The 15,150-nt window shown below is 53.0% G+C and overlaps 2 protein-coding genes across 5 annotated transcripts; both read right to left on the bottom strand.

Moving 5' to 3' along the window:
- Positions 1–254: 254 nt before the first annotated feature.
- On the bottom strand, positions 255–10,758 carry Crtc2 (CREB regulated transcription coactivator 2). Of its 4 annotated transcripts, none has more exons than XM_015502864.2 (14): positions 10,460–10,754; positions 7,700–7,801; positions 7,510–7,626; positions 6,180–6,241; positions 5,512–5,580; positions 5,109–5,212; positions 4,980–5,009; positions 4,744–4,808; positions 4,592–4,641; positions 4,209–4,453; positions 3,448–3,854; positions 1,823–2,092; positions 1,177–1,363; positions 255–906 (listed from the first exon to the last, which is right to left on the bottom strand). In XM_015502864.2, the coding sequence occupies exons 1-14, from the start codon at positions 10,610–10,612 to the stop codon at positions 686–688; spliced, it is 2,082 nt and encodes a 693-aa protein (XP_015358350.1). In that variant the 5' UTR covers positions 10,613–10,754; the 3' UTR covers positions 255–685. The 4 variants fall into 4 exon arrangements, with proteins under 4 accessions (XP_015358350.1, XP_048670767.1, XP_048670766.1 ...); XM_048814810.1 differs by lacking the exon at positions 10,460–10,754 and adding an exon at positions 10,262–10,303; XM_048814809.1 differs by lacking the exon at positions 4,980–5,009 and having other exon boundaries at positions 10,460–10,755.
- A 450-nt stretch (positions 10,759–11,208) lies between these two features.
- Positions 11,209–15,144, bottom strand: Slc39a1 (solute carrier family 39 member 1). Its single transcript, XM_015502860.2, has 4 exons — positions 15,068–15,144; positions 14,156–14,374; positions 13,854–13,984; positions 11,209–12,807 (listed from the first exon to the last, which is right to left on the bottom strand). The coding sequence occupies exons 2-4, from the start codon at positions 14,340–14,342 to the stop codon at positions 12,151–12,153; spliced, it is 975 nt and encodes a 324-aa protein (XP_015358346.1). The 5' UTR covers positions 14,343–14,374; positions 15,068–15,144; the 3' UTR covers positions 11,209–12,150.
- Positions 15,145–15,150: the final 6 nt, after the last annotated feature.

Here is a 15,150-nt window from a genome sequence, read left to right as displayed (position 1 = left end):
GGCCAAGTCTCCTGATGCAGCAGAGTCCTAGACAAACTTGAGGGCACAGGACATGTCTTCCTGCCATCGTGGAAGCTTACACCCTTCACAGGTCTTCGTGTTCAATCTTGGATACAAATTGTGAGGCTGGGGCCCTTCCACAAAGCACGATAGTACTGAAAAGATGCAACATGCTTAGCAGATAAGAGGGCCCCTGGCTCAAGAATTTCCTAGATCCCAGCCACACCCCAAACAGCAGCCAACCACACCAAGGGTTTGACAGGATTTTTTTATTAACATATAATATATTTAATAAAAAATAATATCCACTCTGGCTCTTTTCCTCCATTGCAAGGAGAAGAGTAGTGAGGAGGGGCTGGCACTGCCCACCCCTAGGCATCTGGGTAAGCCCTGCCTCTGGGGTTCCCCTCTACCCCTGCTTTCCAACAGGCTCTGACCTCCAGACAGACGTTTTTCAAAGTTACAAGTGCTTTAGGCCCTCCCTTGGGCTCCCCCAGGCCTACCCATTGTGCAGAATTCAGGGGCCACCTGGACAAACCCCTTGCTTTTTCTCATTCTTAGGATCCTTTGTTCATGTTAGAAAGAGAACACGGGGGCAGAGAGTGGAGTCGTTACTGGCCAGGGGAAAGGGAGGAAAGGGACAGTGACGGGAGATGGGGCCGAGAAGGATGGTGGCAAGGTTCCCTCACTGTAGCCGGTCACTGCGGAATGAATCCTCTACAGCAGGATCGGGCAGCAGGGCACAGGGGTCACTCAGCATGTTTAGCCCTTCCAGGCCCAGTGGCTCCATGCGCAGCTCATCCTCCAACCCAAGCCCCAGCTCCAATCCGGTTGCTGACACCTCAAAGCCAGGCACTCCAGCCAGGGCCGCTGCGATTTCCTTGGAGAATCCTGGAGAGGAGTCTCCTGTGGGTAAGAGATAAGTAAGGACCGCATACCTCATGAACTCCCCCAAGACTCCTCCATTTCTTATGTTGGCAAAGGTATCACTCCTTCCCTTTTATTTTTTTTTTAATATTTTTTTAGTTGTTGATGACCTTTATTTTATTTATTTATATGCGATGCTAAGAATCGAACCCAGTGCCTCACACATGCCAGGCAAGTGTGCTGCGGCTGAGCCCCAACCACGGCCCCACTCCCTTCCTTTCACTGCCATCACCACCCATGCCCACTCACCTGTGAGGACAATGTTAGGTCCTGAGCCATGGCGGGAACAGTGGGTCAAGTTCTGGTGGTTGAGGGTGTGAGGGTCCTGGGGGCCACTCACTGACCCCTCATCCCCTAAAAATCCAGGCCCTTCAGAAAAGCCAGGGGGATCCAGCACCAGATTGGTTGATGGGGTCTCCATGCTGAACTGCTCCAGCTAAAGACACAAAGACACATCTTGAAGAAGTAGGCTTCAGAACAGGATGTCCCTGCCTGCCCTTGCCCAGACATGTTAACATGTCCCCTTCACCCAGCAATCTTCATCCACCCCAGGAACAGAGGCAAAGACAGAGGAGGCTGGCAGCAAGCAGAGCAAGAGAAGCGAGCACGGGGCCCGAAGTAGGTATGGGCACCGTACCTGCTGGGCCAGAGCATGTGCATGCCAGGAAGAGAACGGGTCAAGGCAGGAGTCATCAAAGAGCAAGCTGAGCAGAAACAGAGGGGCAGGAGTAGGGGTCAAACGCAGGAAAACAGGAGCCCCAAGCTGGCAGTGCTGTTACCTGAGACAAAGGGAGACCCCTTCTTCTGGATGTCGTAATTCAGAGATACCACTCAGGCCCCCCGGACCCACCCCAGCCCCTCTCCCTGCTTCTGAGCTAGGAGCCTGAGTACTCACATTTCCCAGGCTGAAGTCACTCACTGGCCGGTGGTGAGACTGTTGCCCGTGCCCAGTGGACCCAGGTGGGTACAGTATTCCATAATGTGGCTGCCTGCCTGGGGGTTGGCCACCAGAGGGCTGCACTAAACAGGCCTGAGCAGGTAGCCCTGGCTGCTGCAGAGGCTTTGGGGTGGGTTGCTGGGTGGGCAGAACCAGACTTGGAGGGCTGTATGGGTAGGGGGGCAGTCGCTGGTCAGTAGACAGTTTACTGGTGTCCAGGGGGACGCCCTGAAAAGAAACAAGAAAATGGAGGAAACTTAGCCCTCCAAGAAAAACTCATAGAGCTTCCCATTCTCTAAGCTGCAGCCACCCTCAATGCAAACATGATAACGCTCCATGTTCTCATGGGCACCCCTGAGCTTGGTGGCAGTAACTCAAAAATGCATATTAGGACTGGGACTGTGGCTCAGTGGTAGAGCGCCTGCCTCGCAAGTGTGAGGCACTGGGTTCAATCCTCAGCACCACATAAAATAAATGAATAAAGATATTGTGTCCATCTACAACTAAAAAAATATTTTTCAAAAACATGCATATTAGAATGGAAGTGCTGAGAGAGGTTAACACTAGGGTAATACTGAACCTGCTCCAGAAATGAATCCTTCCCCAACACTGACAGCTTAATGGTCGTCAGTAATCAAGTACTTGTGACACACCCTCACAAGTGCCTGTTAACACCCAGTGCAGGTGAAAGGGGTTGTTCTGAAGACTGAAGAGGCCAGAGGAAGTGGAAGAGAAAGGAAGGAAAAGCAGAAAAGGAGGGAGGAGAGGTTCCTTCCCTCTGCCACTGAAATCACGGAGCACCTGTGGCCTGGCCGTGGTCGTAGAGGAGAAGGCAGAGATGGAACCCAGAACACACACTCCAGGGGACAGAACGGAGGAGGAGGGGAAGGTAGGACAGAGGAGAGGGAAAAGAGAGCATAAGGGTGAGAAATGGGAGCAGAGATGACAAAGAAAGAAAAGAGTAAGGAAGGGTGGGGAGGAGGATAGAGCTTAGTGCTTTAGCGCTGAGGAAAAAGTCCTAAGTTCTGAGTCTGCAGTTCTAGTTCCAACCTGCCAGGTGAATCTGGGGAAGCCACCTTCCCTCTAGGCCCCAGTTTCCTCATCTGTAAAGTGGAAAGAGACTGAGCTCCAGTCGGGCAAAAAATAAAGAGACAAGAAGAGTGAGAACAGAGAAAAAATAAAAAGGAGAGGATAAGCTATCATCTGCCAAGCACGGGCCTGGGCTGGCAGGCACGGTGCAAAGTACTCCATGTCCCTTACGGCACTCGATGCTTACAAAGCTGATTCTGTTTTATAAAGGAGACTACTGAGACACACAGAGGTTGTCAAAGGGGACTCCTAGGAAAGGCAGAACCAGGATTTGAAACCAAAGGCTAACCCCGGGGTTCGTAAGCAAAGAGGAGACAGACAAATAAAAGATGTGGCAGGTGGAGGACACACAGGGGTAGCAGGGGATGGATGAGACAAAGGGTGCAGAAAGTAAGGGGAGGAGGTATCTGAGGAAAGGAGGGCTGGAGGGAGAAACTCTGCAGGAGAAGAGAAGAGGAAGGGAGACAGACGTGTGGGGAAGCAGCCACGCATACCTGAGTGATGGAAGACAAGGTGGGTGACATTGTTGGCGAAAACTGTTTGGGCAGCTGCTGTTGGGACCTTCTGGCGTCGGCTGGGCCCGCGGGCAAACTCAGGGGGCTGAGGGGGACACGGCGGTGACGGGGGGAGGCCCCAGGGGTAGAAGCTGGGTAAGGGGGAGTGCCCAGGATGGGTGAGGAAGTGGAGGAAGAGGAAGAGGAGGAGGAGAGGGCCGGGGCACTGAGTGATGGGTGGCCCAGGGAGGTGGTGGGCAGTGCATGGCGGGTCAACGAGGAGGCAGGCAGTGAGGGGTGACTGTGGGAACCCTGGAGCTGGGGCTGAGGACTGCTCAGGGAAGCCTGGAGGTTGGGATTGCTTAGGGAGGACTGCAGGGATGGGTGGCTGAGAGGTGAATGAAGTCCTGCAGGCACAGACAAAAAACCAGAGATGACAACATTACTGATGAGAACCAGGCTCCTTTCCACCCAGAATGGGTTGCAGTGACCGGACTATGAAAGTGGCAACACAATGTCCTTCCTATTCTGTTCCTGCCAGTGAGATTGGCACAGCCCACCTGGGGGTGGTTCTCCATCTTCTTTGTAGGAAAGTCACACCTACCAGTTCTCATAGGCTGAGAATTGCAGTACAGGGATCCGGGGGTGCCGGGTTGCTGGACTGGTGGGAATTATAGGATCCAGCTCAAACCTCCCGACCCTCCATCCCTCTAGACAGGCAGCATCTGGTGGGCACATACACAGCCAGGAAAGCCACTCACCTGGTGCATCATAGCCCGGGCCCAGGCCCAGACCTCCACTGATGCCCAGGTGAGTCATGGTGTGGGTCAAATTGGAGGTACTATTGCCCCCACTCAGGCTGGGATAGGCTGTCTCTTCAGGGTCCAGGGAGGTGGGCAGCGGTGGAGGAAAGTGCAGGTTGGTGAGGTCAGGTAAGGAGCCCCCAGTGTTCATGGCAGCTGGGAGGACAGGCACATTGGCAGGCTGGTCAGGAGATGGAAAGATGCTAGGGGAGGGAGAGAAAAAGAAAGAAAGGTGTAAATGGAGGGGAGGGAGTCAGGGAAGAGCACAGATCCATCTTCCACATGGCCCTGGACTTCCCTCCCTCGCTCCTATTCTCAGCCAGCCTTATAAAGGAACTTACTTAATTCCAGGAACTTCACAGGACCGAGGTCGCGAGGAGGATGAGGACAGCTAAGGAAGAATGTGGAAAATGAGGACAGAGCTCAGGAGGGAACTCTAGAAGCCTGCCCATGGGAAGGGAAGGGTGGGTGACATCCAGTGGCCCACACCTACCTTCTTAGCATCCCATGGTTTCAGCAAATGTTTGTCATCTAGCAAGTTCTCTTCAATAGCAGGGACTTGAAAGAGAAAGACAGGTGATGGGGAGGCTGGAGAAGGAGCCAGGAAGGCACACAGGAAGCAGAGACAGGCAGAGGGAGTCCTGTGTCCTAACCCTGCATGAAGTCTCCAATGTCAGCCCAGAAATTCTTTTGGCATTTGGTCCCCACAATGTGTTGAAGAACACATACCTTTGGAGTCTATTTCACCATCCAGAAAACCTGCAAGGGATGCAGCGGAGTTGGCCGCAGCCCTCACTTACCAATCTGATTCTATCAAAAGCTCACAGCTACTCCCTACCCTGGGATTTGGCCACTTACCCCCACGACGGCCTTGTAGGACACTAGGAGGTGTGGGTCCTGGATAAGTGTCCTGGGGGTTGGGATTCATCACACTTGTGTGAAGGGCCGAGTCAGAGCTTGTCCTGTTTGGGGAGTAAAAAAGCACTGGCAGGGGGCTGGGGTTGTGGCTCAGCGGTAGAACGCTCGCCTAGCACGTGGGAGGCCCTGGGTTCCATCCTCAGAACCACATAAAGATAAATAAAATTAAATTAAGAAAAAAAAAAAAAAAGAAGCAATGGCAGCGGTAATGATTTTCCCAGTGGCCCCGCCCTGCCCAGCAGGGGAGACATTAGATGGGCTAGAACAGTGTGGGGTGAAGCAACAGGGCCCCAGAAAGTGCAGATTAAAGAAGATATGGCCTAAATAAGGCAAGGGCCATCACCTGTTGAGTGCAGACGGTAGTCGAAACAACTGCCCCTTCTCTGCAGGGAAATTGCTCCAGGGCATCATCCTGGGGTAGAAAAACAGAGTGAGGAGGAGGAAGAATGCTGGCAGTGACAAGAAAGCAGACATGGGGGCTGGGAATGTGAGGCAGCCCCGATGGAAAGAGAGGACGGGCACCAGAATAATTCTTTGCTCTTTCTGGTTCTTCTGATGCCTGTGACCCATGAATCCCCTCCCCCAGTCAATCTAAGAGATCTGGAAACTTCTCCACTCCTCTCTGCCAGGACAAGCTGAACAGGAAATTTGGAGCTCAGAGCCTCTTTTGGACGTGAGTGCTAGGGCTAAGATGGAGAGTGGAGGGGTTCAGAGATCTAATAGTTTCCCTGCACTGTATCTGGCACCCACCCTTGACAGAAGGCAGCCATTTTCACCTGTAACCCTGCCTTTCTCCCCTCCCCCCCCCACACACACTCTCACACACACCCAGCTTGGCTCCAGTTCTATTGGTCCTGCTTTGGCTACACATGTCAACACGCCAAGACTGGACTCTGATCACTACTCCTGCTGCCCCCACCCTCCCAGCTAAGCCAATATAGGAGGAGGTACTGATGAAACCCTAGTCCAGTATCCCAACCAAGCCCCAGCTCCTTCAGAAAGTGGACTCACCTTCGCCAGCTGTTCTCTGGAGGAGGAGATAAGTAGGCGGGACTGTAGGGAGAACTGTCAATGTGAACAGCAACAGTTAAGGAAGAAGATGGAGAGTGAGTAAACAGAGCAGCAGGAGATCTCCAAGTATGAGAATAGCCTCAGCAACTTTAGCAAGACCCTGTCTCAAAAAAGTCGACCAATGGAGACAGTAGATAGTTATTTCTTTCTTTTTGGTACCAGAGCACTTTACCACTGAGCCACATCCCCAGCCCTTTTGTTGTTTTTTAATAACTTTATTTTTGTATGTGGTGCTGAGGATGGGACCCAGTGCCTCACGCGTGCTAGGCAAGTGCACTACCACTGAGCCACAATCCCAGGCCCCCAACCCTTTTTATTTTGAGATAGGGTCTCACTAAGTTGCTTAGAGCCTTGCTAAGTTGCTGAGGCTGGCTTTGAACTTGCGACCCTCCTGCTTCAGCCTCCCAAGCTGCTGGGATTACAGGTGTGTGCCACTATGCCTGGCTAGATAGCTATTTCAAAACACATATAACCTTTCTCTTTCTCTTTCTCTTCAAGTGGCAACAATGGGGTCAAAGAATGAAAAGAGACTGGGGATGTGGCTCAATGGTAAAGTGCTTGCTTAGCATGCACAAGGCCCTGAGTTTAATCCCCCATACTGGAAAGAAATTAAAAAAAGAACAGAGCTTGGAGCTGGGTATGTAGCTCAGCAGCAGAGTCCCTGCCTGGCATTGGCAAGGCCCTGGGTTCAATCCTCAGTACTGTGTTTAAAAAAAAAAAAAAAAAAGTATCAAGCATAATGGAGCAAGAACAATCTAGGAGACTGTCTGAGCAGGACTTAGGGGAGACGAGTATATGGGTCTCTGAGACTGAAATGAAACAACAGAAATGAAGGGATCAAGCCTTCCTTAGTCAGAGCATAGGGAGCCCACTACTTGTGCAGCAGACTGAGCCAAAGTGAGGATAGCTGAGACCAGCCAGAGAGGAGCAGCAACTCCTGACACATTGACTGTGGTCACTTTTCATTGAGGCAGGGTAAAGGTGAGCTCCTGGAAAAGGACGGAACAAGGCAACATTTAACGTCTCTTCCTATGGACGTGATGGCTCGTGCCTGTAACCCCACAACTCAGAAGGCTAAGGCAGGAGGATCACAAGTTCCAGGTAAGCACGAGTGACTTTGTAAGACCCTATCTCAAAAAATAAAAAGGGCTGGGGTGTAGCTGAGTGGCAGGGAACCCTCAGTACTGCGAAAGTAAGTCCTTCCTACCATGCCTCCCTGAAGAACCCCTTCCCACTACCTCCCAGACTCCCTGTCCTCTATTAAGGATATGTGGCGGGGATATCGGCGGAGTGGGGACACCATTCTTCGGGGGTCGCGCTGCACCCGTTCCACCAGCCCATGGTGCCGAGTATTCCGAGATGAATCCAAAGGTGAGTGGAGGGGGCTCTGCCAAAAGGGACAGGTAATCAGCAGAGGAAGCAGAGGAACCTCCACTCCTCCCTGGCTGATGTCCACTCACCTGGAACTCGGCCAGGCCACAGCCAATCTGGTTAACATTGGGCAGAGAACCACCATAATGGGAGCTTCTTGTGTATGCCAGTCGCAGTTTTTGGGCCTGTAACTGAGACATGAAGGACAAATGGGAATGTCAGGGAGAGTCCTGACCACTGTTCCCTTTGGCCATCCTTGCCATCCCTGTCACCAGGATATGCTGCTGCAGCTTTTAAGGTATCTGCTAGGGAAAAAGGAAAAAAAAGAAAAGAAAAGCCAGTGCTAGGAGAAAGGCCCACAGAGACCTAGTGCAAACAACCCCCCAGCCCTTCTGTAGCCTACCCTCATCAGTGAGATCGCCGCTGCCTAGCTCAGTCAGCATCAGTCTAAGCAGAGTCCCTAGGGGTTACCAGGGACTAGTCACAGAGATGGGTGCCTATTAGGCACTTCTGGTTTCATTTCCAGATATACCCAGGACTAATTAGAAGGGCAAGGTCACAGGTGGATGTCATAGATCCATTATTGCCATCCTTTTTCCTTCACACTCAAAGAGAACACAGGCTACTAGGCTATGCCACTTGCCCAGCCAAATCACAGCCTGTACCTCCCAAATTAGAAGATCCAGGAAATAATGGCTTTGCCCACTAGAAAGGCAGAATACTTCCACTGGATCCTAAGGCCCCTTAATTGGCAGGGAAGCCTAGTGAATGGAGGTAGGAGGGGGCTCAGGAGCCCACTCCAGCCTGGGCCAGAGCCACCTCCCTGGCCCTTACCCCTATTTCAGAGAAATAAGTCTGGGACAGAAGTGATACACCATATCCCTCAGCTTGACATGGATTTAGCCTGCCTGCAGATTTGTGTCCTCAGTCACTACCACCAGACAAAGAGACCCAGAGCAAGGCCATGGGGAGGAGAACAGCTGAGGATGGTAAATTCCAAGAGCTTCCAGGATCACACTGTTGCCATGTAAGCTTACATCAAACCTGAATTCCTGTTCTAGGAGCTCAACCCACTGAGTTTGGTGGGCACTGTGCTTACCTCTGGGTCCTTCAAAATCACTGTTAATAAATATGGCAACCCTAGCCTCTCAGTAGAACAAATATGGCCATATCTGATTCAAATGAGCCCTCCCAACTGGCCAGGTAACAAGCTGAGCCCCAGATCTCTCATTGCTAGTTTAAGATTTTTAGGTCCCCAGGCCCTGGCCATGAATGTCCACTAGACTTTTTTACATAGCAGAAAAGAATCAGGAGAGAAAAGGCAGGTAGAAGGTCCTTTTGATGAACCAAAGCACCACAAATAGGAATCCCAGCTTTGAGTTTCTTACAGCCTTGTTTGCACATACAAGCCCTAAGATCACACCATGCCTCTGCTAGAATCCTGGTCCAGAGGGCAGAGCTCTCAGCTGAGGATGAGCCCCTCTCCCATCTTCTCTCTGTACCCCTATGATCAAAAGTTCCTAGAGAGCAGTCAAGCGTTAGAGCATAATCCTCATAGTAGTTAGAGTGGGTTATGCAAGCATATGCCTGTGTATGTGTACACAAACACACACACACACACACACACTTGCCTCCCCACCTATCTTTTTCTGTTTTGGCTCTCATAATCTAGGGCACATGGTCCCTAGAGACTCAGAGGGGAAAAACACAAAAGAGACTAACAGAATCAAGGAAGAGGCACACAAAAATATAATCAAGAGACATAATCATTGATAGATGCAATCACAAGGAGCGTTGAAATGCGACACTTATGTCCACCATCTCCCTTTAAATTTCTTCCAGTTCTTTGCCATGAGGGATCACAGCAAAATCCTCTCACCTATTATTTGAGAATAATGTGTCCCTAAATTAGCACTGCATACCAGCTGGGCAAACTCTTTTGACAGTGGCCCTTGGACATCCAGCCTTGGGCAGCAAGAAACCAAGGCCAGAGGGGCTTCAGAGGCAGCTTGTCAGAGACCTGAAAATTCTAAGAATTTCCTAGGAATGAATATACCCTCCTCATGGGGGACCCTCCGAGGCACTCCAGAAATTGACCCACAGGGCAGCATCTCCCTAGAAAGTCCAGCAAATCATCGGGTTCTATGCAACCTAAAAAGAAAAAAATCAGTTACCCAGTTTTGGGATTCAAAACTCTACTTTTCCTTCAAGGCGGCCAAGGCAAAAGATGGAGCACCAGCCTGTGAGCAGTGGACCTCACCTTCACTCACGTCAGGAAACCACAAGAAGTACTTGAAAAAGGAAGCAAAGGGACGGGACGCAGGAGGGGACTTCCTGCCCCACTATACCCAACACTGCTCGTTCAAACCACTCAAGGGGCCCTTTCCCGTAGATACCAAAGTGCTGAGAGCGGCATAACAGGGCAGAGACCAGTCTAGAGAGCACAACCTCAGAAGAACCAAATTAGGGACAAGCAGTCCATCCTAAAATCCATAACCCAAGATCTGGGATGCTTCAGTGGAGTCCCCAAGGGGACTCCTCCCGGCACGCACAAGGACTCCCCACCTCCCCTGGACTTCGGGGGCCCATCTTCCCTCTCGGCCCATCTCCGACTCACGTACTCGGCCCCCAGTCACACCCACATCCCCCACCTCTCCTGTATTTCCATCTCCCGAGCAAAATTCGTCTTCCAGTCCCCTCGGCCCTCAACCCGAGCCTCCCAGACGGCGGCGCCCGCCGCCGTCGCCTCAACCCTGTTCCGCCTCCAGGGCTGCGGCTCCCGCCCCTGCCCCGCCTCTCCGCTCCGTAACTGCTCCGCTTCGCTCCCGCTCCCCGGCGCGGCCCCTCACCCGGGTGGAGCCGATGTCCATCATCACCTCCTCGAAGGCCGCCGTCTCCTCGGCCTGACGCTGCTTCTGCAACGCGATCTTCTCACTAAACTTGCGCGGATTGGAAGCCGAGGCCGTGGCAGAGCCGGGCCCGTTCGCCCCCGACGTCGCCATCTTCCTCCCGCGTCCCTCCCCGCCACCTTCCCAGTACTAGCCACGGCCTCCGCCGCGGGCCCTGGCCAGGCTCCCCCAGCAGTAGCCGCCGCCGCCGCCGCCGCCTCCGCGAGCCCCGCGGCTCGGCTCCAGCCTAGTCCTGACCTGCGGCGCGTGGCCCGCCGGGACTGGTAGTTTGTTTACGTGACCCCTTCACGCCCGCAGCCGCGCAGCACGGAGAGGAAGCGGACTGCATCTCCCGGCAGTCTTGCGAACGCCGGGACCCCGGGGCGTGCTCCGCCCCCCGCCCCCTCCCTGCGCGGGGCACGCCGGGAGGAGTAGTTCCTGCTCACTCCGTAGCCTCAGAACGCAAAGGGGAGAGGGATTTAGAGAGGAAAGGAAGAGGGAAGGAATGAGGGGAAGGGAAGGAGTGGAGACAGGGAGGAAAGAAGGAAAAATTTTGGTCATTTCAGGAAAGAGGACTATTGGGACTGAGTGAAAAGAGTGAGACAAGGATCTTTAAACAGCTGTAAACATCTGGGACGCAGGTCTTCCAATAGGCTGGCCATATATATGCCCACCCTCTTCCAAGACAAATGAATCCGATACCACAGAGATGTATAGAAACATTTTTTATTTGGGTAACATGTCCCAAAACAGGTCAGTTAGTAAAATAGATTCTACAGAATATGGCCCTATGCTCAGTCCCCCCTCCCCCCAAATAACCATTCTCCCTTGGGCTCCTCAGGTATAAAAAAAGTTTTGGCAGCTCAGTGTTTATCATCGGGAATGAGGCACCATGACCATGTTTGTATACTTAGGGTGCAGCAGCTACTAGGTGGCCGCAGCTCTCCCCTCACCCAATCCATCCCAGCAAATATTTCTGCCCCACACCAGATTCTGGAACCAAAATTAAGAGCAAGTAGGTCTCCTCCACTGGGGTGCTGGGTAGGACCCCGTGCCACATCGCTGTGCTTTGAGAAAGAGGGAAAGGATTTGTTTGGCACTTTAAAAATAGAGGAGTGATTGGAGCTGGAGAGGCCAGAGAAGTTATCAAAACTGGCAGGGAGAGACCATTTGGCACTAATCCACTGGAGGAAGGGAAGGAGAAAGATAGGAGGTAAGAAAAGTAGGAAGGATCCACTCCTAGCAGCAGAATGCTGAAACGAGCCTGAGCCAACAGGACACTGACCCTGGACCTCTCCCTACCTTTATTACACAGTAGCTGGGTGCCCATCACCAGCATTCCCAGTGTCAGCTTATCCCTATTTGTAGTGTTGGACTTCTGATCTAGCAATCAGGGTCTGTCTCAATCCTAATATCCCCTGATCATGTCTCTAGTGACTTGGCCATATCTTGTTCCTTAGGCCAGCTTCTTCTCTGCCCACTTCCCTCTCATTAGTCATAGTTCCAAAGGCTACATCCCTACCTTCCAGAGAACTCTTTGGTCCTCAATACCTCCTGTCCCCATTCCTTCCTATTCCTTACACACCTGGGGGAGAGGAGGGAAGACAAGGGCACCTGGTAGTTAACTTCCCCTGCCCCTCTCTTGAAGTCCCCTAGATTTGGACAAAAAGCAGACCAGTGAGAAGAGCAAAGCCTGCTAGGAGCAGAATGACCTTGAGGATTCTCTGCTCAGAAGTGGCCAGCTCCTGGGGCAGGATTTCCAGGAAGGTGATATAGAGGAAGGTGCCAGCCGCCATACCCTCCAGCACAGACTGAGCCAGCTGGTGCAGAGGCCCAGCTGACTCTGCCAGAGCTGCACCCAGCCCAATGCCCAGAGGTGTCATGCATGAGAAGAGGATTCCACAGCCAACCACCACCTGCACTCGTAGGTGGCTCTGCAGCAGCCGCAGGGACAGGCTGACTGCCAGGATACCCTTGTGGAGCAGCAGAGCCAGGCACAGTTCCATGGCCCGAACCCGGTCTCTCTGCAGCCCCACTGCCAGCCCCTCAAAAACTGAGTGCAGGGCCAGGGAGAAGACCAGCACACAGGCACGCAGGGCTGAGGGGGCTGCCAGGGCTCCACTAGCCTGTGGAACCCCTGGCCCATCATGCCAATGCTGGGGCCCACCATTCACTGTTCCCAGCAGAGCCCTTGTCTCCTCCCGATGTGGTGGCCCCGACTGCTCCTTGTAAGCCAGTGTGATCTGCTCCATCACCAGGACTAGGAAGAAGCCCATGGCCAGGATGAACTCTTGCAGGGGAAATTGGAGCTGTGGGCAGGAGAGAGATGGAGTCAGATGCAGAGTCTGATGGAGGTGCACTTACGCAAAGTCCCACACAGACACAGAGCCACTCTTGGTCGTAAAACGATGAAGTTCCTTGGTGACAGACATAGAATAACAAACACGATATGGTGTCACACACAGTGTGACCAAAGGATCTCAACTATGGCACTATTAACAATTGGGCCAGAAAATTCTTCGTCATAGAGCTGTTAGGTCCACTGTAGATTGTTTACCCACCAGATGCCATCAGCAAGCACAATACCCCTTCCCAACCTAGCTGTGGCAACCAAAAAGGTCTCCAGACATTACCAAATGTTTTCTGGGGGCTGAAACCACCCCCAATTGAGAGTCACTGATGTAAATATACATAAAGTGTCACCTGTAGCACACCAGCCCACCTTAACAAATGCTCACATGAGTGTCCCAGGACATTCAGGCTTGTATAGTCATTTAGCCACAAAATACAGAAGATTACATCCAGTGTTACTTCCTAAGTCTTAGTGGGGGAAAAGGAAATGGAGGAGCTTGGGATGACTTCCCTGCATTACTACCCAACTGTCTCAGTTTTTCCTATAATGAGCTTTCTATGACTTGGATTTGATCATTCTCCACATCCCAATTCCTCAGGGTAAAGCTTTTTGGTTAGCAATTCTAGGCCCCTGGGAAGTGCCTCCTACACGTCCCATTCCTGAAGTAACATTTATCTACAGCCCTTTGAGAGTGGCAGGAGTGATGATGGCTCCTGGAGCACTATTATCTACCTGGCAACTGGAACTAGGAAACCCACAGCGTAAGTCAAACACCTGATAACAGGTTCCTCACACTGTCTCAAGGGGTACAAGGGCCACACAGGGTCTGGTAAGGAGTAAGGAACACACAGAAAAAGTTAGACCCTATAACAAAATATCACAACTCGTAGACTCACATACCAAGAGCCTTGCACACAGTCATGGAATGACACATGAACAAATCCACATAAACCATGGACCAGCCCCAACACACTGGGTCACATGCTAGAGGCCAGTGCTCACCGTCACATGCAGTGCCGCCAGTGCCTCATCTATGGCAGCTAGGTAGTCAGGCAACAGGTCCAGGAGACAGGTGGCCAAGAATACACCTCCTGCGAAGCAGCTTACTAGACTCAGGACTTTCTGGCGTGAAGCTGGGCAGGAGGGGGACACAGAGGGGAATGAGCAAATGAACCACTTGCAGGCCCCACTACTCAACCCAAGTAATGGTTACTTCTGCCTTCCCCTCCTCCTTAGGTTACCTCCCCAGCCCCAGAACATTAGCTACTCCAAACATCCAAAAGGCAGGGAAAGGAGAGGCTCACCCGAGGTTTCATGGTTAGCTCCCGGCCGGCGCAGCACACAGATAGGTACCAGACTGCAGAGGAGGGTGAGCACCAGCAGCAGCACCAGGGCCCCCAACTTCACCTCTAGCCCCACAGGCACCGAGGGCTCCGAAGCCACTGCCTCTGGGCGCCACACCAGGAGCTCTGGCTCTCCCCAGGGCCCCATGGTGGTTGTGATAGTTCCAATGACTCTCTGACCTAGGAAGATAAACCAGACTGGGTGGAGAATGGTCACTCAGGAAAAAGGGGGCCAAGGAAAGAGGAAGGGAGGTCAGCAGAGTGCAGTTCCCTCACTCCAGCTACTCTCCGGCCTTCCCCAACTGGGGGTGACTCATCCACTCCTGTACCAGGAACATTCCTCACCCCCCACTACACACCTTCAACTCTCTCTCCCAAGTGACTTGTTCAGGAAGCCACAAGAGGGAAACTGAGGCACAAGAACGCCAGTGTGGATATATATCATCTGGAGCCCCCAGAGAACCCAAACAGGACCTGGAGCTGGGGTCCCCCCAGGAAGGTAGAAGCCAGCCTCCCCCCACCAGCTCCAGAAAGAAACAGGCGAAGAGAAGGGGACTTGTGCGGTGGAGAGGAGTCGGCAGGCTTCGCGGGCCACCTGAGCAGGACGGGACTGTGCTTGGTCGCGCTCTCGCGCCCCACTCCCCAGCGCCATCCCCGGAAAGCAAAGAGCGAGCCACGGGCAGGAACGCCTGGCCGACGGCCAAAGGCCAGGGGCCCGGGGGTCGCGGACCGCGCAGTCGGCAGGGAGGGCGGGGTCAGAGGTCGCCAGCGTCGCGGGAAGCAGATGAAGAGGTGGAGCTGGGACCCCGTCTCCTAGGCCCCGGGAGGCCTGGGCGGCAGATCTCCACCCCGCCCCGGGGATCCCGCACTCACCTCGCGAGGGTCTCACGACATGGTGTACACTCGGTTCCGGCCTCGCGTCGGGAATTCCCGCCCCCTCCCCTCGGCTGCCCCCT

The sequence above is a fragment of the Marmota marmota genome, unplaced genomic scaffold (assembly GCF_001458135.2).
Source record: "Marmota marmota marmota unplaced genomic scaffold, marMar, whole genome shotgun sequence".
NCBI classification, from domain to species: domain Eukaryota; kingdom Metazoa; phylum Chordata; class Mammalia; order Rodentia; family Sciuridae; genus Marmota; species Marmota marmota.
Note: the sequence above shows the minus strand (reverse complement) of the source record. Positions and strands in the feature narration are given on the sequence as shown.